Below are 26,325 nucleotides of genomic sequence, written 5' to 3'. Positions count from 1 at the left end.
TCATTGCCAACACACCACATATGTATACAGTATAAGAAGCACAACAAAGTTGATTGCAGGAGTATATAAGGAGACACCATGAGCTAAAAATTCTTAGCTGTAACTTCTGGAGATCTGGGATCTGCTAACAATTGTAGTATTTTGAATGGTTATAACAGCTGTCACCCCAATAATAAGTATTAAATGAATTTGGTGACCTCAGTTCAGCCAATGCTAGACATTTGTCAAGATCAGAAACCTACACCATTTGGCACACCTGGCAATCCAGGAGGGACCCAGTACTGTAATGGTAGGTTTCGTTGCAGTTCAGCACTGTGAAGTGATTAAAGTAATCTGAGGAACTTTGAATTATTTATTTTTCCTGGCTCCAGCACTAGCCACAAAAACCTTTGAATTCACCCAGCCTAGGTGATAGAGCAACATCTGAAAGTTCTAAATCCATAAAGCATTTAACCTAAGATGAGTTGTTATAATTGTCAGGATTATTTTAATGATGAGAATAGAGCTGGTCAAAAAAGGAAAATCTAGTTTTGTAAAATGTGCCAAAGTTCAACATTATTTTTGTTTTGATGTCTTTGAAACTGACCCAATTTTAATTTAATTTTTTAATGATTTTTCTCTGAAAACAATAAATATCAAAGTGAGGATAAAATTCTTCATTTACCAAAAACCTAAAAATTTCCAGTTAAAACTGAAAACCATTCTCGTAAGCTTTTTATGTTTATGATAAATATTTGGAAAAAAGACAGTACCTCTGCAAAAACTTTTTTGACAAGTTTTCAGGACAAAAATGCTATTTTTGAAAATGCAGTTATCCTATGGAAAACATTGCTTGCAAAATGGTGACCAGCTCTAAGATAGTGCTATTTAAGTAAGTATACTCCCTATATTGATTTAAATATGGAGGTTTACAAGTCTCTCTCTCTCTCATATGTACATACACTTCTTTGGAACTATATGGCATTCCATCAATTGTGCTTGTACCATGCAGCAGCTCCTATGATACAGTATTAAATTCATATGATTTGCAAAAATCTTTCAAGCTCCAGTTTCTCTGTTACATGACACAACATTTCTGTTCAGCTACTTGCTTAATTTCAGTGAAAGTGGCTTGAGCTTTTTCTTTAATAGTGTCTATATCCATATTCTGAATGTTTTGCAACTGTCCAAGGATAGAGGCCTTGTCTTCTTCTTCTACTTGATCTTCGGCCACCATTTTCTGAAGGTCTTCTGGTAAATCCACATCATCGCCAGCCATTTGTATCTGGTTCTCATCCATTTCACTCTGTGAGGCAAGCATAGTACATTCCGTTATGACAGCACACCAATAAAGACTTTGATCTATCAGTCATTAAAGTCAATGAGAGTCACTCCATTGACTTCAATGGAAATAGAAGCAAACCCATTGGCACTCCAAGAGTTTTAGACACAAGAAGTGAATTTGGGTGCTCAACCTTAGAAAACAGGAGGAAGCCTGACTTTGAGAAGGTGTTGGGTACAGGATCTCTGAAAATCAGATCCCTTTTAAGAGTCTCAAGTAACACAACCAAAATTTGAGGCATCGAGAATCACATGACGTTTTTGAAAATCTTGGCCATGGCTGTTAACCGTAGTGACAAGTTGATGCTCTGTGTGTGTCATCTATCTACATAAACAAACAAAAACAACTTAACCCACTGCAACTCTTAGAGCTAATCTGTGGATAAACTCACTTCTGGAATCTTTTTCTTTCAGAAGTGACCTACAGACGACACACACCAATATTTTCTAGGCCAAGAAGTTTATTGTGCAGGTGATCCAAAAGGCACTAGCTTTTGAGAATTTGTGCTAGATCCTGAAACAAAGCCAATATGTCAGTAGGGGCAGTACAAGGGACAGCCACAAAAATATATATTGTCTACTTCCTTGGACCATTGGAATAGGCCTTCCACCAAAGGGCTGGTGGTGGTGGCTGTGCTGAGGGGGGGCGGGGGGAGAAAGCCCTTTTAGAGCTTGGCCAGTGTAATGTTATGCTGGGCTGCCACATCACTACCCCCCAAATTAGAAAACGCAGTAAGTCACTTTTTCTGATCTTTTCCTTTACAAGCTGTAAACAATATGTGCAGGTACCATGCGATCACTCCCACCAACACAGCCTATGGGGAGTACGCTTGATACAGAGAAGCAAAATAATTTGCAGTTATTTTAAAAAGTGAGAATATGAGCTACTAAATTACATATATTCCGAGTAGAGTCAAACAATGTTCTATTCATACCAGGCTAATGGTCTGATTACAAGAGAATGGGACTTAAACTGCACTAGTCAGTTTCCCTGCTCCTGTCCGGGCAGCACCTGAAGAGTCAGGTTCTCTGCTGCCACCTCTGACAGAAGCTGAGAAGCTGACCAGCACAGTAGCACTGGTCAGTTTCCCCACTCCTGTGAGCAGTGAGGAGCTGCTGCCTGGTTCCCAGCTGCCCCCCACTCACAGGAGCTGGGAAACTGACCAGCATTGCTGAGCTATTTGGTTTCCTGTCTCCCCTGAGTGGCAGGCAGCCCAGACGCGAGTGCCAGCTCCCCGCCACTCAGAGTTGCATTAGCCTGAGCTACATGCAACACGAAGGCTGGCCATGGGAGACATGGTACTGCCACTTGGCAACACCTCAGATGTTGGGTAACTATTTTTGGGGTGCTCCCTAGGTCAGCATTTCTCAAACTGGGGGCCATGGACATTGTTTCCACTCATCTTTACAGCCATGTGTGGATTTTTTCCTTCCAGGTGCAGAATAATATTTTTTACCTGCACTGAGTCATTTGCAAATGTGCACCACCAGTAGAAACAAAAACCTACCTGTGGCCAGCATCTCACTCTCTCCTGAACAGCTGCAACAAGCGCACTGCTTACTGGGAACACTGTCCATGGGACCTCAGGGGGGTCGATGGGCACGACTGACCAATTCCTTCCACCCCTCCTTCAGCTTCTCCCGCTCCCTGCCAGCACATCCTGCACACTACAAGTCCTGTGGCACAGCAGGGCTAAGGCAGGCTTCCTACTTGCCCTGGCTCTGTCCTACTTCCAGACTCCATCTGGCTTGTCACTGTGGCCCTGGTGGAGGGCAGGGGGGTCTTTGTGCACTGCCCTCACCCTCAGCACTGAATGTGCAGTTCCTATTGGCTGGGAAATATAGCCAATGGGATCTGCAGAGGCAGTGCCACTGGGTAGGGATAAGGCACAGAGACCTCCTAATCCCCTCTTCTAGGACTTGCTGCCAGAGAGATGTGCTGGTCACTTTGGGGAGCTGTCTTAAGTAAGTGCCATTTGTCCAGAGCCGAACCCCCCCCGTGTCTTCCCACCCTTTACCCCCCCCCCCGCATCCCAGCTAGGAGCCTACACTCCACAGCAAAACTCCCTCTCAGATCCCACACCCCAAACTCCCTCCCAGAGCCAGCACCCCAAACATTCTCCCATACCCAAATATCCTTCCAGAACCTACACCCCACATTCTCTCCTATATCCAATACCCTGCCCCAGCCTGGTGAAAGTGTGTGAGGGTGAGCAAGCAACAGAGGGACGTGGGATGGGACTTCTGAGACGGGGTGGGGCAGGAGCATGGCCTTGGCCTTGGGAAAGAGAGCAGGGCAAGGGCAGTGCAGAAGGCGTTGGTGTGGGGGGGGATGGAAATTTCTTGAAAAAAAGTCAAAATGGGAGTCCTCAGGTTGCTAAAGTTGGAGAACTGCAACTCTGGACTGTTGCTATTTTTCATGTTTGTGATGTACTCAATTAAAACCAAAGGTTTTTGAGCAGAAGTATTCTTGTATGTGCTGATCATTTATTACAGGGACTTGTTGTGTCCTGCACCTAGGAAAAAGAGACCAGTTACCACAGTTTTGGGTTCAGATAATCATCGGTACTGCTCCCTGGCTTTAATCAAACTACTTCATTGACTCACCGTCTTTCCTATTAAAGGGTGTTTTGCAGGGAAAACTTTCACACTATACAAGTATTTTGTTCTGTTGAAATAGACAGGAAAGAACAGGTCTATGGTTCTCAGGTGTCTACCACTATTACATAACCCCTAACTAGTTTCTACCAATAACTTGCATAATAGCCAAAAATGTGCAAACACGTGAAAAGACAGGTCATGTAGGATTTCAATCTAAGGCTGCGTCTACACTACGAGATAAAATAAAATTTAGTAGTATCGATTTTGTAACTTTGGAATTTATAAATTCAACTTTGACCATCCTCACCTCCCCACATACTACTCACAAAGTTAACTTATTGCTGCTACACTCAACTGGCAAACATCGACTGTAGCAGTAGCGCATTGTGGGAACCTATCCCACAGTTCCCTCATTCCAGTAGCATTCTGGGTATGCTCCCCGGTATTTGACATCTTCCCACATTGCATTTTCCTCATTCCCCTCTCATGTGAGGCAAACATCCATTTTACCCATTGGAAGAAGGGAAAAGTAGGGCATCCACAGAGATGGCAAAAATGTTAACGAATCTTTCTTCTGTAACTGAATTCTCAACTGTAAGGCTTCTGGGACAGGCTGTGTTCTCAATTGGCCACCTTGACTGTCCCCCGCTCCTGTGATTGGGTCCAATCCCTGAAAATAACATGGGGACCCTGAAAAGAGTTGCTGAGGGGAGGGTATTTCACTTTCCAGTGCACTATAAAGCTTCTGGGCACAGGCTGTATTCTCAGCTGGACCTCCACCCACTCTTCCCTGTGTGAAGCCTGCAAAGTTAGAAGAAAGAGGATAGAAAAGTCTAGGAAAAAAGATTTTTGTCTTCCCTCTTGACTACACGGACATGGCAGTGAAATCTCATACACTGAATGTATACAAAATAGAAACAGGAATCTCAATTGGCCCTCCACCCTGTGTTTGTTGTGGGGGTCAAAGCATGAAGAAAGATAGAAAATGTTAGGAAAAAGATTTTATAACAAATATTGAAGCAGCAGGTGTCTGCAACGGGCAGCAAACCCCCTAAAATATTTTTGGCAAGGGCGGAGCTGTGGTCTGCAGCTGCAGGGCCAGTGAAATGTTGAAGTAGTTGAAGCAGTCCCCCCAAATATCTTAGCCGCCAGGAAGGGAGCAGCGATTTCGAAAGGTGGGCCACGTTCTTTTGAAATTCCTTTCAAAAGAGTGTGTTTGTGTGTGACGCTCTGCATACCTTTCCAAAGAGACCCTCTTTTCAAAATCTATTTCGAAAGAATGTGCTAGTGTAGATGTGGCCAAGGAGTTAATAGGAACTATTCTCTAGTCAAAAAAAAAAAAAAGCAACTTCTTCCACATTCAAATAAAAGAGTCTGCTTGACAAGATGCCCACAGATGAAGGGATCCTATGCCTTATAAAATAATCGGATCCATTCTTCTCCATCATCCTGAAACCAAATATACAAAATAGAAACTATGTGGAGGTCTCCATTCAGCTTCTGTCCATGACGTTCTGAAAGTGAGGGGCAGGATTGTGCATAATCCGAGCACTGGTTGCCGCGTTGTTAAGCGGGGTAATGGAAGGACTTAAACAACAAAAGAGAGGATAGAAGCTGGGCATGAGTCTGAGAATGCAAATGAAAGACAAGGGAAGGAACTAATTAAGCAATTAAAGGGAGCGAACTACATCCAATATTATATACACTTGCTTCCTGCTTGCCTGCAGAAAAGCCTTGCCAATGGGACCATGTCGATTTTTCAAACAATGGCTATTTTGTTCAGCTTTTATGGTGCAGTCTGATGGATCCAGCATTCATGAAAGCAGGGTATTTTGACACAGTTCACACATCAAAGATAAACATTAATGCCTCATTATATCTCCAAAATGAAGCATGACAGCGGCTAAGGCCCAATCTGAATACGCAGTAATGCCGTCAGCAGGAGGTGGTTCAGAGAGCAAGAGGGTTCTTGTATCCCAATGAATCAATGCGAGAATGAAAGGCTGTGCATGTGCAGTGGACATGCTGTCTCCATTTTAGAGCAAAGCAGGTCAGATTGGCTAACCCAACTGCTTAATCGTTATTTACGGTTACAGTTTTCATGTGGACAATATGGGTCAGATTTGCATATGTCCAATCTGATTTTTTTCATATTCTGTTAAAATAGCCTGGGTAATACCAGAGTTAATATGGTGATACTAAAATCAACATACCACCTCGTGGCTGCTTGCATGGGACTGTACAAATATGATTTGTTACTATGAGCTCTGTTGGAAGACATCAGTAATATTACAATAAACAAACTGACTTCATGGAGTCAAGAGTGTGTTAATAAGGAAACATACTGGAAAAGGAGTTTCTCTTGTTGAGGGTCTTCCTGACCACTAGTATATTGGGTGAGGTCAGATCATCAGATAACAAAAAGTTACCCTACAAACTACTCACATTAGGTAGTCAGCCACATGCTTCTGAACTCTTAGAACTGCGGCAATAAATACATTAATAATACAACATATTGAATTACTTTATATTAAATCTCACATGCACCTCATGTGCACACAGTACTCACTCGGCCCATTCTACCATAGCTGACAATAGGGTTGAGCCAAAATTCCAGGACTGAAGATCCGAGACTGGAAAGTGTAAAGTCTGGTTCCAGGAGGCAATTTCCTGAGTTCAACCAGTCTCTGATTATAGTAGGCCAAATTTAGATGTGATGTAAGCAGGTACAATTCTACTGAAGTCATGCAAAATACAGCTGCTTACACCAAATCCGCATTTATGCCAGTGTCTGGTATTCTTGCTAAGAACTCCAGCAGGTTACCAGTGGTGAACTAAGATGAATACCTCAGACTTCCTCTTATGGCAGTTTCTCAGCGTCCAAGTTCCAGTTTTGTTATTGCAATTGTTTCATAGAAATTAAGATCAGACACCTAGATTCTACTGATTTCCATAGTCCTGACAGAAATAAGGGATTAGTTTCATCAGAAAAATCAGACCTAAATTTTCAGTGGGAGCTAGCTGTGCCAAAAATTTAAAAAAAAATCAGTTCTATCAGTCAGATGCCTATCTACAGAATTAGGCTGCCAACTTGAGCACCTGGGTTTGAAAGTCCTGGCCTTAATATTGAATTCATTTCAGAGTGTGCTGCAAAAAATAAAAATATCTTTTGTAACACCATTTATAACAAACCCCACCAATTCCTGCCTGTGAATTGTTGTGAATGATTTTACCTGGAAGGTGCTCAGACTTTATGAGCAGGTATCAGTATAAGATCCTAGACTTTATAGATGTAAATATTATTTTCATTCTGGAGGAAAGGACAGACATAAATATTATTTTCACTGAGGAAAGTGTAATGTACTTGAGGGTTTGCGGTCTACTGATAAATCATACACTACTTTCTACATGACCCCGCAAGTGTTTTTCAACATTCACTTGAGGAGTTGTCTGTCTGAGAATATGGAGTACTTTCATCACCATTTTGCCTTTGCTTAGTTTCTTTAAACCAGCATCTGCTATCGGCCAGAGCCCGGATTATGGATCTTCTACATCAGTGTAATTAGCAATCATCTAGTCCAACCAACTCTATTTAAAATCAAAGCCCAACAGGATGAAAGATCACAGACTAATCCACAGGGGAGCCAATGGATCTTCTCCTCAATATCATTAAGCAACAAACTACACTTAGGCTGATGGTTGTGTGATGCGATTTGCCTGTGTCTAAAATACAGCAGTACTTGGATAAAGTGAAACTGAACAGAGTTCAGAGCTGTATCAGTGCTCTGAAAATGGCAGATGACAGTTCCAGTTGGAGTAAATCTTTACCTACTGTGAAAGTTGTGTGCAAAATCTGACCTAATTAGCACACTGGTTGCATGCTGGGATTGCTATCGAGCCTCAAGGTGAAGCAATTCTGTAATCCCTAGGCATTATGGCTCTGCTGCTGCTACAGGGTTGCAGTTACACTGTGAGCAGCGTACTCCCACTTTTACAGAAAAGAATGTCTCACTTCCCACCCCTGCAGAGCTCTATGGTGCACAACTGGTGTGTGGCGTCCACAGGGGAAGCCAAGATCTTTCTCCTCTTTCCACTGTGCAGCTACATTGGTCTACTAGAACAGGACCTACAGAGAAAGAAGTTGGCTCTGTAAGTGAGTCTAGTATATGTTTTTTACAGACTCTTTTCCGAAGACTCGGTGTTCTAAATTCTTTGTCTCAGGGAAGTTTCCCTTTGTGCTTTGGCAATATCTAGGAGGCATACAGAGATTATGTAGCTTGCAATGTAATCTTTAACAAATCACTTATTTCAGAATGGTACACTTCATTAAATTAAGTCAGTGCCAGTCTGGCTGTAAAAAGACAAAAGGTATTTAGGGATTATGAGGCTGCATATCATTAATGACTTCTTTGTTCATGACGGATTCTAAGAGAAGTTATATTCCTTTTTGAATTAGACCCCTCTCCTAATTTAAGTGGCATCATTTGATACTGATCCTGCTATATAGACAATTCTTAATGACTGCTGGAAACTTTTCTTTAGCATGACAATGACTGAGACTCTTCATATCTAGCAACCATGAAAGAGGGAAGATTGGATTACGCTGTACATTTCAGCTACAATCCTTCAGATGGTGTTTAGAATGATATTCTGCAAAGTGTTATTTATATGCCAGCAGGTTAGACCATCTGAGTTTCACTTCTAAAATCTTCATTACCTAAATTCAAGAAACAGACAAAGTCCCACAACTTTCCCTCTCCCTTGACCACTTCCATCTGACATTTTGTCCGGATCTCTGACTTTTTCCCTACAATTTTTTTCTCCTAGTTCCTTACTGCCATCTCATAGATTCTTTTGCAAGAAGCAGTAAGTCCTTCATGTACAGCAAAAGATGTCTCTCTCTCTTTCACTCACACACACCAGCAGCAAGTCCTTCAGGTACAGCAAGATCGATCTCTCTCTCTCTCACACACACACACACACACACACACACACACACACACACCCCTTCTTCTTTTTGGGGGGATGGAAGTGGTAAGGCATCAACAAAGATTTTTCCAGCAACCTCCAAAGGGCACAATGGGTAGTGATATGTACAGTTACTGATTTGACTTTGCCAGTCTGGGCTCTAAATGTGCAAGAGAGAAACACAAATAACCAGAGCTAACTCTGAAACACCCACCCTACGGGTATTTAATAGCACCACACAGTTGGGAGCCAAGGAGCTGCAGTACCCAAGGTGAAAATAAACCAGGTGACTTTTCAGAGGGAGATAATGTTCCTAGGGAGAGATGGACAAGGCACATTCTTGAATTTATTACAAAGGCGCGAGAACTTTGCCCCTCCTTGGCCCCACTTAAACCCACCCTGCCCCTGCCACAGCCCCAACCCACCAACATACTTAACCCCCCACCCCTCCCAACCCCACTCCACCAGACCTGTAACCCCCTACCCCTTGAGGCCCCTGCCTGCTGCAGCCTTAACCTCCACCTCCTGAGGCCCAACCTGCTGCAGCTTTTAACCCCCCCACACGCCCTGAAACCAGGATTTTATCACCCTGCCTCCTCTAAGTCCCCAACCTGCTGCAACCTCTAACTTTCTGCCTCTCCACAGCCCCAACCTGCCACAGCCTTAACCCCCTTTGACTTAGACAGGTGTCAGACATGTTAATCTGAATCAGAATCACTTCCCCTCAGACGTTATGAAGGTTTCATCTTGCGCATTTTCTCTAACAATCTTCACAGTTTTCCAGTCATCCATGGAGTATTCAAAGAAAACCAAGAAACATAAGGCCTGACTTTCTAATGTAAATAACAAGCAGTAACTTCTCATTCAATCTCTTATTAAAAAAATAAGGCTCTCTGAACACTTTATAAAAAAACAACACAGACCTATTTTTTTCATTGATGATTTCCCATGTTACTGGCATTTCATGGTTAGTTTTGGAAACACCTTGGCCAATAAAATATTTCTGGTTAGCGCTGTATTTATATCAATTGGTTGGACTAGCCCAACAGTCTCAGAGGCTATGTCTACACTAGAGGGTTTTATCGACAGAGCTCCATTGCTACATACTGTGACAGTTTTGTCGACAAAATGCAGGGAGGGTCCAGATTCTTAAGGCATTCTGTTGACAGAAAATTGACAGAAGGCAGCACTTTTGCTGACAGCTGTACCCCGCTCCCCATAAAGAATAATGCCTCTGTTGACAGAGATCTGTCGACAGAAAGCCACCGTGGACATTCTGGGGGGCCCTCTGTAGACAGACAGGGCTTTTGGGACATCAGGCAGCCCCGTCTGCTGTACTTCATGTTGGTGTTTTGCCAATAGAGCGGCCGGACAGTACGGACAGTCTCTGTCAATAGATCTGCTTGGCAGTTTGGCTGCGATCTATTGACAGAAGTTTTGTCTGACGATAGCTTCTGACAAAATCTTCTGTTGACAAATGTAGACGTAGCCATAATGATGTTTCAAATGACACACTAGGGCTACGTCTACACGTGATGCCTACATCGAAATAGCTTATTTCGATGTAGCAACATCGAAATAGGCTATTTCGATGAATAACGTCTACACGTCCTCCAGGGCTGGCAACGTCGATGTTCAACTCGACGTTGTGCGGCACCACATCGAAATAGGCGCTGCGAGGGAACGTCTACACACCAAAGTAGCACACATCGAAATAAGGGTGCCAGGCGCAGCTGCAGACAGGGTCACAGGGCGGACTCAACAGCAAGCCGCTCCCTTAAAGGGCCCCTCCCAGACACAGTTGCACTAAACAACACAAGATCCACAGAGCCGACAACTGGTTGCAGACCCTGTGCCTGCAGCATGGATCCCCAGCTGCCGCAGCAGCAGCCAGAAGCCCTGGGCTAAGGGCTGCTGCCCACAGTGACCATAGAGCCCCGCAGGGGCTGGAGAGAGAGCATCTCTCAACCCCCCAGCTGATGGCCGCCATGGAGGACCCGGCAATTTCGAAGTTGCGGGACGCGCAACGACTACACGGTCCCTACTTCGACGTTGAACGTCGAAGTAGGGCGCTATTCCTATCCCCTCACGGGGTTAGCGACTTCGACGTCTCGCCGCCTAACGTCGAAGTTAACTTCGAAATAGCGCCCGGCGCGTGTAGCCGTGACGGGCGCTATTTCGAAGTTAGTGCCGCTACTTCGAAGTAGCGTGCATGTGTAGACACAGCTTATTTAACACACATAGATCATAGCTTAAGCTAGGCTCACAAACTTTCTCCAAGTGACGAGCTTTTTAAATGCAATGCATGAGGCATCTTCTATTCTCATCTTCTTTTTGAGGCCTAACCCTACAAATTTGATACTTCATTGGGACCACATATGGGTAAGAAATACTCACCTGAAAGCCAGGCCAGTGGCAGTTGGAAAAACTCAGTTAAGACGAATGCAGTCAGTAAAGACCTTGGGAATACGTGACATGCTGACTGCAGTGGAGAGGCAAAAATTGTCAATAAATCATACCTCTCATGGATGAAAACATCTTATCAATGACAAATCTAACCTGACAATTCTGTTAACAGGATTAAAATTCATAAAGGAACTGCTTTCTCCTATAAATTCTGGTCCAGATAGCACAAAGCTTTAGGTTTCACACTTACGTGGGAGCCCTTTTTAGTCCTGAGACACATTATTTTATTTACATCTTATGATACTTCTTGATATTAACATTTACACCTTTCAGTTCAATAGTCGATTATTTAGATTTAGGCCAATGTTCTCAAATGATTAATGCTGTCTGAGCTCCCGTATTGCCCCTTTGGGGAGAGAGAATTTTATCCCCTGCCCAATGTACAATTTACATATTTCATCTCTCAGTCTAGCAGAGGGAAGAAATCTGGATTACAACCCAGAAAATAAGAGGTCATATAAATGCATAAATATAAAATTGTGACTCTTGCAATACTCACTCAGTTAGGCCCCACTTCAGCAAAGCACTTAAGCACACATTTAACTGTGTTGCTGACTCAGAGCTTCTGTCTTACGATTCCCACTGTTGTCACTTGATATTTAAACAGAGACGACTGAATGAAAAAGGAGGCCAGAATCCTAGAGTAAACACTGGACAAGTCCATTGGGCTCGCTGCAGTCCTGGAGAGGGGTGTGTATATTTGGAGACCACCTGTACAGGCATTAATTACAGAATGCCTATGTCCATGCTAGAGGTGTGCCAGCTGTGACATTAAAAATCCTCCCCACACCCATCTACCACGGACCCTAAACTCCTAATTGCACTAGTGCCTTTGAGAACCTCTCATCTGACGATTTAGTCCCACAGAAGTAACAGCAGTAAAATACTGCTCCAAGAAAGGAGTGTACACTAACTTGTTCATCACATACTCCCAGAAGGCAAAACAAAGTTTCATGGAATTTTTCTACTGAGCCATTCATTTAAATGCTTGTTTTTACAGATTTAGGCCTGTGACCCAATCTAAACTTCTAAGGTCTATGGTGGCAGAAAGACTTTTGTGCAATTAAATTTAACTTCAATATCTTTTTTTTTTTTAATTCTTTGTTACTTGCCAATGTTACAAATCCCACTTCTGAAGTATTCAGGCCTTAGGAAAACACATAATGTATTGACTCTAACAACTGTCATATTGAGATTGCAGGATGGAGAAGAGATTGGTGGCTGGAGAAGATGTACCCCTTCTACTGACATCAACTCCTACCTAATTCCCACACTTTTTAGCCACTGGCAAAAATGTACAAGTTTTTAGGATAAATAACTGCTTGGTCTGGGGGCAAAAAACAGTTTCAAAAAGGTTTGGACGGCCTCCAACTCCATGGAAGGGGAACCAGTTTCCTCAGAGAGCAACAAAGAGTCCTGTGGCACCTTATAGACTAACAGATATTTTGGAGCATAAGCTTTCATGTGCAAAGACCCGCTTCGTCAGATGCATCTAACGAAGCGGATCTTTGCCCACGAAATCTTACACTCCAAAATATCTGTTAGTCTATAAAGGTGCCACAGGACTTCTTGTTGTTCTTGAAGATACAGACTAACACGGCTACCTCTCTGACACCAGCTTCCTCAGGATCAAGCTGGCTAGTGTACTCAGAAGGGAGTTAATATAAACTGTTTTAACTTTCAAAGAGTTGACAGATGTATTATTCAATGATGAAGAGCTAAAAGGGAGTACATAACAAACTGAGGAGGTCAGTTTCATTTTTACACAGTATAGAGTAAGCTCTTTCATATGCAGCCAGCCTGGGACTGGGAGGATATTCAGATATGCTGGTTAACAGAGAGAAGCTGGGAAGGCACAGGTGGGGCTCAGGAGAGAGACAGGCAGGCAGGAGAGACAAAACCACAGGATCCTTGGCTGGGGCTGGGGGAGTGTTGGCAGCTCTGGAGCCAGGAAGCTGTCCGGGGCTGGGTGAGTGCAGACAGTTCCAGGGCTGGAAAGCTGGATGGGGCTGGGACAGTGACGGCAGCACTGTGGGAGTGCCGGGGCTGGGAGAGGGGACCCCACTGGGATGTGGGGAGCGCCAGCAACTCCGGAGCCAGGACAGGGCCAGGTAAACTGACTGTAACAGCAGGGAACGACTTCCGCTCAGTTTTGCTCTCAGAACAAACGCCATATCTGTGCCAGTTATCTGAGAGTGCCAACTGAAAGAATACCGGATTCAAGAGAGTTTACTGTGATTTAAAATAATCCTACCATATTTGATAGCAGTAGCTTCCATTAATGTCGGTGAGCAAAGTCAGTCTGCAAGCTTTCAGTTATGGAGAGGAGTGTGTATTTTAAATGACAGAGTGGATCACTGAAAAATAAGAAGTTTTACACCTGGTAGGAACAAAAGTTTGGTAAGGCATTTGAAGAAAGATGGTGTAACTTTACAAAGCTGCAAGTTTCAATAGTTTTTAACAGGGCTATTTGCTTTCAAATCTGATAAATTTTAGGCTATGCTCTAAAGTAAGAGTGATGTAATTTTACGAAAAGGTCACCAGAGGGCCTATAATAGCTAGAGATTAGGAATAGATATCTAAGTGTTCAACATGCAACACAGATTTATACTTGCTTTTTAAATAATACATGTGTGTGTTTGTAATAATATTTGGAGCCATGTGGTTTTATTTTCTAACTGATAAATCAGTTTTAACTACTTTTTGTTAGATTCCCAGTCCTTTTTTTTTTTTTTTAAATATTTTTGATGTTGAAGGAGGGAATAGTTTAAATCAGCAAACAGAGATGGCTGCATACTTTAGTATTAAATTATTATTTTTGTAGGAGATTGGTGTGTAAAACATAGCTCAGTTATAGGTTAGGGAACGTGTTTTTAAATTCTCTGTTAATTCACATACTGGAAGAGTTATTGCATGACTTTAAAATACTAGATGAAGCTGTGAGTGTGAAGTGTATGTGAATTACTTTCCAATATTTTTTTCGTAGGAAGACTCTCAAAGAGGGTACAGGTTGGACCTGTTTAATCCAGCACTCTTTTGTCCAGTAACATCTGTAATCTGGCATTGTCTTAGTTAGCTGGATGACCACGTATCATGGTTGTGGCCAAATTTCCTGTGGTCCCAAAAAGTTGTTTTATACCCACCGGTCCTGGCTCTCAGCATTCTGTGCTGTTATTCAGCTCTGACTTACCCCTATATGTCTTCTAAGAAGCCAATTAGCAGTGAAAATGTTGGTAATATGCTAGACAATATTGATCTTCAACAGTCTGGCAAATTCTCTCATTCAGCACTGGTCAGGACCCAAGAGTGCTGGATGTGTGGGGTTTAACCTGTATTTTAATAGTCAGCTGAGTCAGGGTGAAGACAATGGCCACAAAAGATCTACCAAGAACAGCCTCCCCCAGGAAAGAAAGGAACTCAAGACATATAGATGAGACATGGCAACAATAAATTTCTTGAAGAAAATATTTTACCTCCTCAGATTAAGGCAGATTATTGTAGAAGTTTCTCTTACTATTGCTGGTAATGATGGTTCAAAGCACAGAGATGGTCAATGGGCCCCCTAAAGCAATCAACACTTGTGTAAAGGAAAATTATTAACATGCAATGGAAGAATGGAATTGTTTTAAGAAATCTACATGACAAGTTAATTTTTGCTGGTAGACTCCTGTGATTTATGTGAGTGGGGAATACCCCAGAAGAGTTGTTAGAGGGAGTCAGACAGCTACCCATGGTGTTCCATTTTTCAGACCAAAGAAAGATTTATTAGAACAATGTCATTGTGTTTGAATAGCACTTTGGGTCACAATCATAGTTAAGATGCATGAAAATGGGACCTGGAGACCTCCTGTAACAGTGTGTGTAGAATCACCAACACAAGACCTATATTTGGTTGCACAATGAATATTACCACAGCATTCTTAATGGGAAAGTTTTAGTTGTTAAAAAAAAAACAGTACAAGATCTACTGTCTGACTTTCAGTATAAAAACATACATTCATGCAAATAAACTCACAAGACCTTCCCAATGTAATTAACCAGGGACAGGTAATAACCCCGCTGCTTACCTTGTGCCTTACCTCCACAGAAAACAGGAAAACAGTGAATTATGCATCTGGCAAAGAAGGAAGTATCTGATGCACTGGAGAGTTGAATGCGACTTTAGAAAGAGTTATAAAATGGCTATTTTTTAGATTGTAAGATTATGGCATATGTACAGCACCAAGCACAACAGTCAAGTCATGTTAAAAGTGTTTTTCCTGCCCCGTGAATATATTTAAGACTTTGAAATTTTTTCCTGTTTGAATTGGGACAAAAACACCCAAATCTAAAAAAAATATTCATGAACAAAAACAAAACAGAAAGCCAACAACTGTTTTTGGATTAACTGAAACATTTTGTTTCAATAATTTTGAAATGTCTTGTTTAGGTTCAGGTTTTAAAAACATTTTTGAAACTTAGATAGCTTACATGTTGAAATGAAAAGTTGTGTCAAACCAGAAAATTGGCAATTTCTGTTCAAAAAATGTCAAAACCAAACTTCTTTTAACAATTCAAATATTTACTTTTTCCAAGTCAAGATATTTGTCTGTATTTATAACAAGTTTCTGTTTTGATAATTTAGCAAGTTTTGATGCCAAAACAATTTGTCAAAAAAATTCCCAACCAGATGCATGCAACAAGTTCTTGGACAATAATGGTGTCCAAGGTGCTACCACAATAGAAATAATTAAAAACAACAAGAAGAGTGGCAACATTTGGCATTTTAGCCAAGGGCTCATTGAGCCATTTGAGGAAATATATCAAAATGCATCTCTGCCAGAATAAGAAACTTCAGGTTATCCTGATGTATCAGTGAGGTACAACAAGAACAATACATAATCAAGGCATACTCTTGCACTTAACAGAACTGCCATGATTTCCATTAAAAGGTAGATTTCAAAATTGTTTTTAAATCAGGTAAGTCAGAAAAAGAAAACCCTAACACCACACCAATGAAAATCTACTTTTAAAAAAAAACCCCTTCTGTAATTCTTCTTGTATGTACTTTCCCTCCTCAACCACCTTTAGATCAAAGCTAAGAAGGGACTTCAGTATTTTTAACAACTTTGACCACCTTAAATCCTTCTTATTTGCTCAAATAAGCAAGAACAAAAAACTCATGACAAGACTTCTTATACTGCTAGTTAGAGCTGATGGATGTTTTTCCATATAACGAGATTTAATGAAAAAATGGCCTTTTTACAGATAACACTTGTGGGAAAAGTTGTTGACATAGAATTTTTCCATTTTTGGTGCAACTTGTCATGGCTAATCTAGTTCAGAGAAATTTTCTCAACGTTGTTTTTAAAGACATTAGAGAACTTTTTTTTAAAAAAAAACAAGTACACCATATTTCTTAAATAACAAATTTTGATAAAAGGTGGGAAAATATTGTAGAAAAAGTTAATGAAAACCTGAAAATGGATCCATTTGAAATATGCAACATGGAACATTTAACAAAAACAAACACTCAACATTATTTTCCTGAGCTTTCTTACCAGCTCTATCAGTTGCCTTCAGCTATGGTTATACTATTACAGTTAAAAAAATTATCCAAATGAAATAAAGATCATGGATTTATTCTGGTCAATGGAAGTGTGAAAGAAAGTGGGAGTTTTTCCAAGTGAGTAATGACCACAGAGGAATGTCAATTAAGCCAACATAAATTTTCAGACAAGAAAGACTCAGCCATGCTATTGGCCCCTCCATTTTCCTTACCCAGTTTGGTAGTTAGCACGTTCTTTTTTCACAGGAAAGAAAATGCCATATACTTATTTTTATCTCCTCAAAAATCCACTTTGGGAATGTTAAAAATTACTAGAGCTGACAGCTCATGGGAAGAGTTTTTCATATCTTTTCTTTAAGTTGTTCTTTAACACGGTGGTTGCCCATGGTCCCATAGTTGACTCTTTATTCCCTGCTGTTACATAACCTCTGTGATACTAACCCTGAGCAATTATGAATGGAGTACCTTGGAGGATTAATAATTTGTTAGTTAAGGGCATTTTGAATGTGTTTAACTCCCTGTGGACTGTTAATTTCATTATTGCTGCTTAATTAATGTAGAGAACAAAGATGCATGGAGACTTCAACTTTAACAAGGCCACCATTCCAAATACATGCTTCCACCCAGTAAAAAAAAGACTGCAAAAATGCTAGGAGATTACTGCTGTAATAATAAGACAGTTACCTACACTGCACTAGTTACTAGAGCTTTCCTTATAAAGCCTTGACTCCGCAGTCATATGTTTGCTAAAATGTATCTTGATTCAGCCAATTTGAATCATGGGGCAGGAGACTGAATCCACCAAAAAAAGAAAAAAAAAAGGGAAACCCTCTCCTGTCAGAGCCAAGAACTCAACCACTCACAAGAGACAGAAAATGAAAAACAAGGATGGGGATGTAGATAACAGGACCAAACAAGGAAACCAGGAGGAGGACACAAAGACAATGTTCCCTGTTCAAAGAAGGTGTCCATGTCATTCAGAAGAACTCTTGACAAAATGAAAAACCCCTAACTTTTTGCCACATTGAGGTCAGGAATCATGAGGTTAATTGTGTGAAAGTGAATGGAAGTTTATAAAAGGGTCCAAGCATCTCTAATAATAAATGTTGATGAGAAAAGGCAACAGATGACCAACTCTGCCTGTTGCAGGCAATTTAACCATTTTAACCTTCTATCCATTTTCTCACAGCGAGGCTCACAACTAATACGGAATGTTAGGTTCCAATGCACCTTCATGGAGCCCCATTTGAGTTTGAATTTCGTGGGGCTATGTGTGGCAAATAAGTCCACTCAACCAGTAGCTGCAGGATCAGGGCCATCCTGGAGAAATACAACATTCAAGTAGAGTGTTCTTGATTCAAAGCTAGCAGTTTCATGTGTAGTGATGTTGCCATTGTGCCTAGAGCATTTCATGTACTTCTGAACATGGGAAGAGAAAACCTGAAACTCAGTTAACGAAGGGGAGAATTGAGGGATTAGGACAAATATGCTCTTCAAAAAACCTCCATTTTACCTAAGACCATAAGAATGGCCACACTGGATCAAAACAAAGGCCCATCAAGCCCACTATCCTGTCTTCCGACAGAGGTCAATGCCTGATGCTCCAGAGGGAGTGAACCAAAGCAATCCCTCTCCTCACATCTATTTCCAACCTCTGACTGTAAACAGAGACTAGGAACACCATTCCTACCTATCCTGGCCAATGGCCATGATGGGCCTAACCTCCATCAATTTATCCAGTTCCTTTCTGAAACCTGTCTTGGTCTTCACAACCTCCTCTGGCAAGGAGTTCCACAGGCCTACCGTGCACTGTGTGAAGAAAAACTCCCTTTTGTTAGTTTTAAACCTGCTACCCATTGATTTCATTTGGTGACCCCTAGTTCTTATGTTATGGGAACAAGTAAATAACTTCTCCTTACTCACTTTTTCCACACCAGTCATGATTTTATAAGCCTCTAGCATATGTACCTTTAGTCTCCTTTTTTCCAATAACATTTGTCAGTACTAACAATGCAAATTATCAACATGATTTGACTCCTACCCAACTCTAATTTTTACATGACTCCCCCCAAGGTTCTCTCTGTTAGGGGCCTGAACAAGCAACATGAAATTATGCCAACAGCCCCACTGGGGACACATGAGTGAAAGCTGCTGGACTGAGACCTAGATTGACTGCATTTTCGAACCTTCTTCATCTCATTGTAGTCTAACTGTCCTAAGTATAAAGACAAATAAGAATGCACAATTAATGGACCTGGTCCTCCAAGGCCCTCCACGTAGGGAAGAAACATATGAAATTAGAGACAACAGGTGGATACAGCGAACGGATGTATCTACTTGACCCTCAATCAAAATTATGGTAAACGCGATGAGGGTTAATATGTCCATTCCAAAGGGCCTGACATTAAAATTACCAGTACAATTGCAATTAATATTATCATATGCTATACCACCCACTGTAAATGTATGCAGTGTATATGGAACATGTCATTTGACATCAGGCAAAATGTAAAGATTTTCAAGGACAACCACTGTACTACTGATTGATATAGCAAATGTTTGATTCTATGAAAGAAACTGAGTTGGTTCTTGGTCTGTTAAATTATGATAAAAATGCTTTTGTAGCAAAAGTATATCTTGGAAGAGCAGATATACATGATGATGTAAGCACATGCCTTTGCATGAGGAAACGATGATGTAAGGCTGGCTTTTAAACTTGAAGGACCAAATGTCCTTGAAAGACCTAGAGTACACAAACGTCTGGTACAAATGGCCTTAAGGTGAAGAGGCTAAGCACTCTCAGGCTACAGCTACATGGCCATGTTATCTCGAAATAACAGCTGTTATTTTGAAATAACTTTGAATGGACAGGGATGAGCTTTGCCGCAACTCAAGAACTGGGACATGACCGCGAAAGATGGGGAGACACTATAAAGGACGGTGTCATGAAGGTGCCCCAGTGACCTCAGACAAGGGATTGATGATGATGAAATGATGCACAAGCTATTTTGAAATAAATTTAAAATAGCGGGTGCATTATTTCAATTCCGGTAAACCTCATTTCCTGAGGAATAAAGCCTATTTTGAAATGGGCCGAAATGGGCTCCTACGGCACTCCTTTGACATAGCACTATGGACCCAGCCATGCTATTTTGAAATAGCTAGGCACTATTTTGAAATGGTTTTGTGTGGTTGTGTTATTTCAAAATAGCCATTTCTCCAAGCTTTATATATTGAGTCTGTTCTTGTAAGGCTGTAGGTCTGAAGAAGTGGGTCTGTCCCACGAAAGCTCATCACCTAATAAATTATTTTGCTAGTGTTTAAAAAAAAAGGCAGTCATGTAGCACTTTAATGTATTACAAGGCCAATTTCCCACCTTTGATACTCACAGGAATAAGACACATCCTACTTAACTTGATTCATTAACTGGTCCTACTAGTGACAGGTAACCCTTTTTCCCCTCCTTCTTTCCCTCCATACTGTATAAACCCTGGATTCTGTTTTTCTTTTCCATTCTTTGATCTGAAGAAGTGGATTTTACCCATGAAAGCTCATGACCTAATTAATAAGGTGGCACAAGAGAAAAAATCCCACTTCTTCCAGGAACAAACCTAAGAACTCCTGAGTCTCAATTTGCACACAAAATGAGACAGAGTTTTTAAGAGTGATTATCAAATTTTGTGTGCCAAAATTGATGGAGATTTATTTGAGCACCCTCCAAGCATCAAGTCCCTTTAAAATCATCTCAGGTTGGGCACCTAAAATAGAAGCGATATCACAAGCTGTTTTTCACAATGTAGAGCCAGGCTTCCTCCATTTTTGTGTTAAGGTGAAGTGTAGTGTACCATAAAGATCTCCCTGACAAATTGGCTTGGTAGTGTCAATGTGCACATTTGTTGGAAGATGACAAGGCTATGGAAATCTCCCCAGCCAGAGAGCAGGTCTGACTGCAGCTATGTTAATAGTGGCCTGCAAACGAGGTCATGATTGTGACTTCATCTTACCTTTGGAAGCCTGTACTTTTCTCTTAGATGAACCCTCAGACAGGCTCTCTCTGCCTTTTTTTGTGCAAATGCTGCATCTCTCTCCATTCTGAAAATCAAGAGGCATGTAATCAGAAACCTCTTGTCACATGACAATTTTTCATTGTCAGCCACAGAGAACTACGGACCGAAGTAATTCTCATCCCATTTTATGCTTCAAACACAGCATAGTCTGTATCAGAGTACAGAAACAAAACTTAACCTCTGTAGAGCTCTTTGCAGACATTTACTAATCAGTGTCATGACAACTAGGAGAGGCAGATTAGTATTATGCCCATTTTACAGATGAACTGGAGACAAAAACGTTATGTTCGTGGTTCAAAGCTAAAAAGGAGTCACTGTTAGTGGTGGCATTAGAAGTCAGGAGTCCTGATTACCAGGCCTATACTCAGACCAGTAGGTCATTAACCTTTGTAAGAAACAAAGCACAAGTCGTATGACATAAGCTGTGTTATGGATCTCTTTGCCAGGTGCCTGGTTCTTCCACTGATAATAGATATTATCACTGAGCTCAAAGGAGAATTCTGCACAACAGAATTTGAAAGTTCAAATCCTTCCCTGATAATCTGACAGGAGAAACTCACCCTCCATTGAATAAAGATGTGCTTGTTGAAGGAAAGCATCTATACCACCTCAACTTTAATCAGGGAAAAAAGTGATCATAGGTTTGTTTGCCCCTCATATGGCTTAGCAGGTGATATCTTAAAGGGACGCCACTTTTGGGCCACATTCTGCAGTCCTTAATCAAAACTCCAGGATTTGACCTACAGGCGGTATTTCTGTCAAAGACCTTCTGAGACTGAAGCCAAATAGGAGGAAAACACATATTCCTCACTGCCAAATTTATGACCGCCCATTTTGCTGCATCAAGCAAAAAACTGACTTCGCGTGAGTTGAGAAACAAACATTCTCTGTGAGTTTTGGTTCAATTATTTATATTATCTCCTGTAAGGGTAACAGCACTACAGGTAGCTGAGAAATAATGCTCACCTACTCGCCAAACTTCTTGATTTTCATGACTTTTTTCATAAAATGTGTGTTTTTGTACAAAAGTTGGTTGAACAACTCTTCACTATAAGCACTCAAAGCAATGTGCATGGATTTAGCAGAGAAACCTCCTCTGAACTGAAAAGCCTGTGTATGTAAAGTGCCATTGCCTGCCACGCAATTACCAATTCCTGTCCAGTACAGGTTAACACACTGTTGGAGATTCCTAACAACTCTGACTTACCTATTCAGTTGTGTAGTCCACACTCAACAAAGTGCAACATTATTTGCTCCAGAATATACTCTAGAATTGCATGTACAACTAGTTTTAAGTATGCCCTTGAAAAGCTGTTCCACAGCCAGAGACATCACTTCAGACCATAGTCTGATATTCAGCACACATATTCTTGCCTAATATCATCCCAATACTCCAGTTAGCGTGTCTGTGACTGGTAATAAGACATTCTCTTTCTGCGTTTTTACATCCATCATATATTTGCAGACAGTCATTTCACAATTATTTATTGCTATCATCAAATCTTGACAGAGCAAGATGGGATCAAAGTGTGACTCCAGAGACAAAGTTCTAGAAAATCAAATCTAGAATTGATGTCCATTTTTCAGGAGTAGTGGAATCAACCTTCTTGTTGGACTATGTAATTCAGAGGACCTGTTCACTCTGAAGTCTCATTTGCTCATTTATATGCCTTCCTGATGAATGCTGATTGATAGATGCATTTTCACATTTTTAGCTTAACAAGGGTAGATTAGAGGTTAAAACAAAAATAGGGAAGACAATGGAGTCATATCAAGGGTTCTAATCCAGCCTGAACCTCTGACTCACTGCATGACCTTGTGCAAGTCTTTTAACCTGGGTTATCGGACTATGTAGACATAAAACTGAGTAAACTGAGGAGGTCACTAAAACCAGATGTATCTTTCAAAACAAAAAGCAGTCAAGTAGCACTTTAAAGACAGCAAAATAGTTTATTAGGTGAGCTTTCATGGGACAGACCCACTTCTTCAGACCATAGACAGACCAGAACAGACTCCATATTTAAGGCACAGAGAACCAAAAACAGTAAGCAAGGAGGACAAATCAGAAAAAGATAATCATACGTCTGCATACTTGGCTCAGTCTAATTCTTGACCTTCCCCCCCACCCCTCCACTCTCTGATTTGCTCACCTTGATTATCTTTTTCTGATTTGTCCTCCTTGCTTACTGTTTTTGGTTCTCTGTGCCTTAAATATGGAGTCTGTTCTGGTCTGGCTATGGTCTGAAGAAGTGGGTCTGTCCCATGAAAGCTCACCTAATAAACTATTCTGCTAGTCTTTAAAGTGCTACTTGACTGCTTTTTGTTTTGATAGTGTATAGACTAGCACGGCTTCCTCTCTGTTACAGATGTATCTTTGATTGTATTTCCAGGCCGAATAGCTGACAAACAATTACAGAACCAGTGTAGTGCCTCATTTCATTATTTGGATTTTTCCTCTGCAAAAAAACATGTAATCATTCTCATTAATGTTCCATATCCCTGTTGGAAGGAATACTGTTCAGTTATTGACTTATAACACAGATACATATCTAACCAACACAGTAGACAAACATTACTGAAACATAAACAAAACATTGAAAGAACATGCTCATCTCTTTCTGGATTTTTATTCCTCTCCAGATTTCTGTGCTCCATCTATTCCAACACAGCATCTTTTTGCAGGCTGATTAAAAAGAAAAAAAAAAAGACAAAAAACTTCCTCTATGTAAATGTACCACAAAAGAAGGCAACATTTTATTTGTGTTTACAAACAGGTTACATTTATTCAAGACTTTATGACTGAAGTTGATGCTGCCAAATATAGATATCTCTTAAATTCCACAGATCATTAACCTTTCACCTATAATCATCTTAAATGTAGGATTTAGATAACCATTATGTAATTGATCATTAGTGAACTAGATGCAGTGGAGATTTAGAATTCAGTTGTCTTTCTTTATAACTATGTAGAGTTTAAACTCCTACCTGCCTGAAACCCATTACTTTACTGTGTATCTGCTATGTAAACAAATGCCTACACATTTTACTTATCAGATTGTGGTTACAGCTTATAGTTATCAGAAAAAATAAAATTCCGCAGCTTTAAAGAGTGATCCGAACCCCTCTGCTTCATTTAATAGGTTTTGGGCAACTGAGAAATGGTTTAAGACTATAGTTTTGAAATTAGTCATAGTTTTGAATCAACATTACCAGTTTTACATACTTCATTCTTATCACATTGTCATTGTTTGCAATGATAAATAGGGCAAAAAGGTGGAGAGCAAATATTTTAAGTACATCAGATTTAGTGTTCTAAAAGGGTAGATCATATGATTTTCAGCACTAAACACTGTCTTCTTAGATTACAATCAGCATAGACAATGTTAAATGTACAGAAACAAGCTTAAAAGAAATTCTCTTGCCCCTATGGAAGCAGAAAACGACACCAGCACAAGATGGGTATGTAAAGCGTGGCAGGGAAATGGTGGGAGGAGGGGTGGAAATGAAGGTGAAGGATGAAACCATTTTACAGTTTGCAGCTAGGTGAGTTTTTGTTTTGGAAAGGATGCTCGATAAGGCATTGTTCCCTGTGCTAAAACAGGGAAGCAGGGAAGGGGAATGATGTTCGGACTTTTTCTGGGGTTATTCTTAGATGAGCCAAAGTCACCATGAATTAGCCACACATTGATAAGAAGGGAATGTGTACTCACTTCTCCTCAACCATTTGCTTTTGATATTCCTCATACTCCTCTCTAGTCATTCCCGCTGCTGCAGCTGGGTCGGAAGGAGCACTCTCTTCTTTGCTTTCCTCACCTCCACCACCAAGTCCCAAATTCTTTACCTGGTTGCTCAACATGCTTTTCATTAAGAACGCCATTGTCTTCCCAAGAAAATTTAAAACCAAACCAAAAATGTTCCTGAAAGACTACAGTACGTTTGTCAGCCAGGGAATTTCTACAGCCCCAGCAGCTCTTCAAGGGCACAATGCTAGTGAGAAGTGGATGCCAAAAACAGTTCGTCAGCCATAATCTGGATTAAAGTGGTGAACTCCTTAGTATGTAGAGGCAGATGGTTCAGATTATTCCAAAAAGTCATTAGATGCAGCTACCCACTTTTAATATAATACTTTAAGCTAATTGTAAATACAGAAAAATTCACGTAGTTCACAATAGCATTCTGATTTTTTTTTAGTCTTGAAACTCAATGATATGTAGAGCAGAGAGCCTTCATCAGAACAGTATCTGAAGCAAAACTAAGACTTGATCACAGTGGAATTGTAAAATTCAGGCTATTGAGCAGCAAATCCTGTTGGCTGCATGCAGTGCAACGAGATTTGAAAACTAGGATTCTTCATTAAGCAAAAAAGCAATCCTTTTGTCCATTAATATTTCATATCCCATTGGCCAGAAAGTACAAGTATGATGGCAGTTTTTTCAACTGCTTTTTAAAGTCAGTTTCTGTGGCAGATAAATGAATGCACTGCCATTAAGAGTTTAGTAGAGGGAAGAATACATCTTCCCATTTTTCTCCACCATTTTGATTTTCTTATGGCATTATATTTGCTCTCTCTCAACCAGCACTTTGATTGGCCCTGTATAGAATATTTAGTGGTGAGGGTTCATAACAGTCAAGAAAGAAGATAAGCATTAGAGCACAGCATTGCTATCCTGTGTCTAAAAATTACCTTCTTGTGGCTGGTTTTGCAGCCTTTACTCATCTGAATTAGCTCCTTGGCTGCTGCTACACCACCATGGTCCTATCGGAGGGGCCATGGTAATGAGGCAATTCAGAGCAAGCTAATGAGGCAAAGACATGCATATTCAGCCCTCATTAGCATCATAGCAGCCACACGAAGAAACTTTGATTTTCAGATTGACAGTGAAGATGGGAACAGCTTCAAAATAAGTGCCTCGCTTCAACATTCCCTTACTCCTGCTGAACTAGAATGGAGTAAGGGAATGTCGAAGCTGCCCCCATCTTTACTGTCAATCTGAAAAATCAAAGTTTCTTTCAGCAGCTGCCGTTATGCTAATGAGGCACTGAATATGCATGTCAGCACCTCGTTAGCTTGCTTCGAATTGCCTCATTACCATGGCCCCTCTGATGGAATCATGGTAGTGTAGCCGCAGGCCTTGACTTCAGTGGAATTAATTGTGTGAGTTAGGTGTACTCACAGAAGGGTTTGTAGGAGCTGACGCTTTGACTGAAAACTTTTTTGGGGAATAAAAATTTTTTATGTCTCAAATGCTGTGTAAACTTTGGGGTGCTTTAATAGTCACAGTGAGAATTACCCGGTATACAGGTTGAGCCTCTCTAATCCGGAACTCTCTCATCCAGCAACACCTGTACTTCACC

At 40.9% G+C, this 26,325-nt stretch overlaps 1 protein-coding gene across 1 annotated transcript; it reads right to left on the bottom strand.

The window, feature by feature from the left end:
* CPLX4 (complexin 4) lies at positions 1 to 24,847 on the bottom strand. The gene is made up of 3 exons (XM_074994330.1): positions 24,681 to 24,847; positions 20,908 to 20,995; positions 1 to 1,285 (listed from the first exon to the last, which is right to left on the bottom strand). The coding sequence occupies exons 1-3, from the start codon at positions 24,845 to 24,847 to the stop codon at positions 1,058 to 1,060; spliced, it is 483 nt and encodes a 160-aa protein (XP_074850431.1). The 3' UTR covers positions 1 to 1,057.
* Between the last annotated feature and the right edge of the window lie 1,478 nt (positions 24,848 to 26,325).

This window comes from Carettochelys insculpta, chromosome 5, assembly GCF_033958435.1.
Source record: "Carettochelys insculpta isolate YL-2023 chromosome 5, ASM3395843v1, whole genome shotgun sequence".
Lineage (NCBI taxonomy): Eukaryota > Metazoa > Chordata > Testudines > Carettochelyidae > Carettochelys > Carettochelys insculpta.
This window is presented reverse-complemented; position numbering and strand designations above follow the sequence as displayed.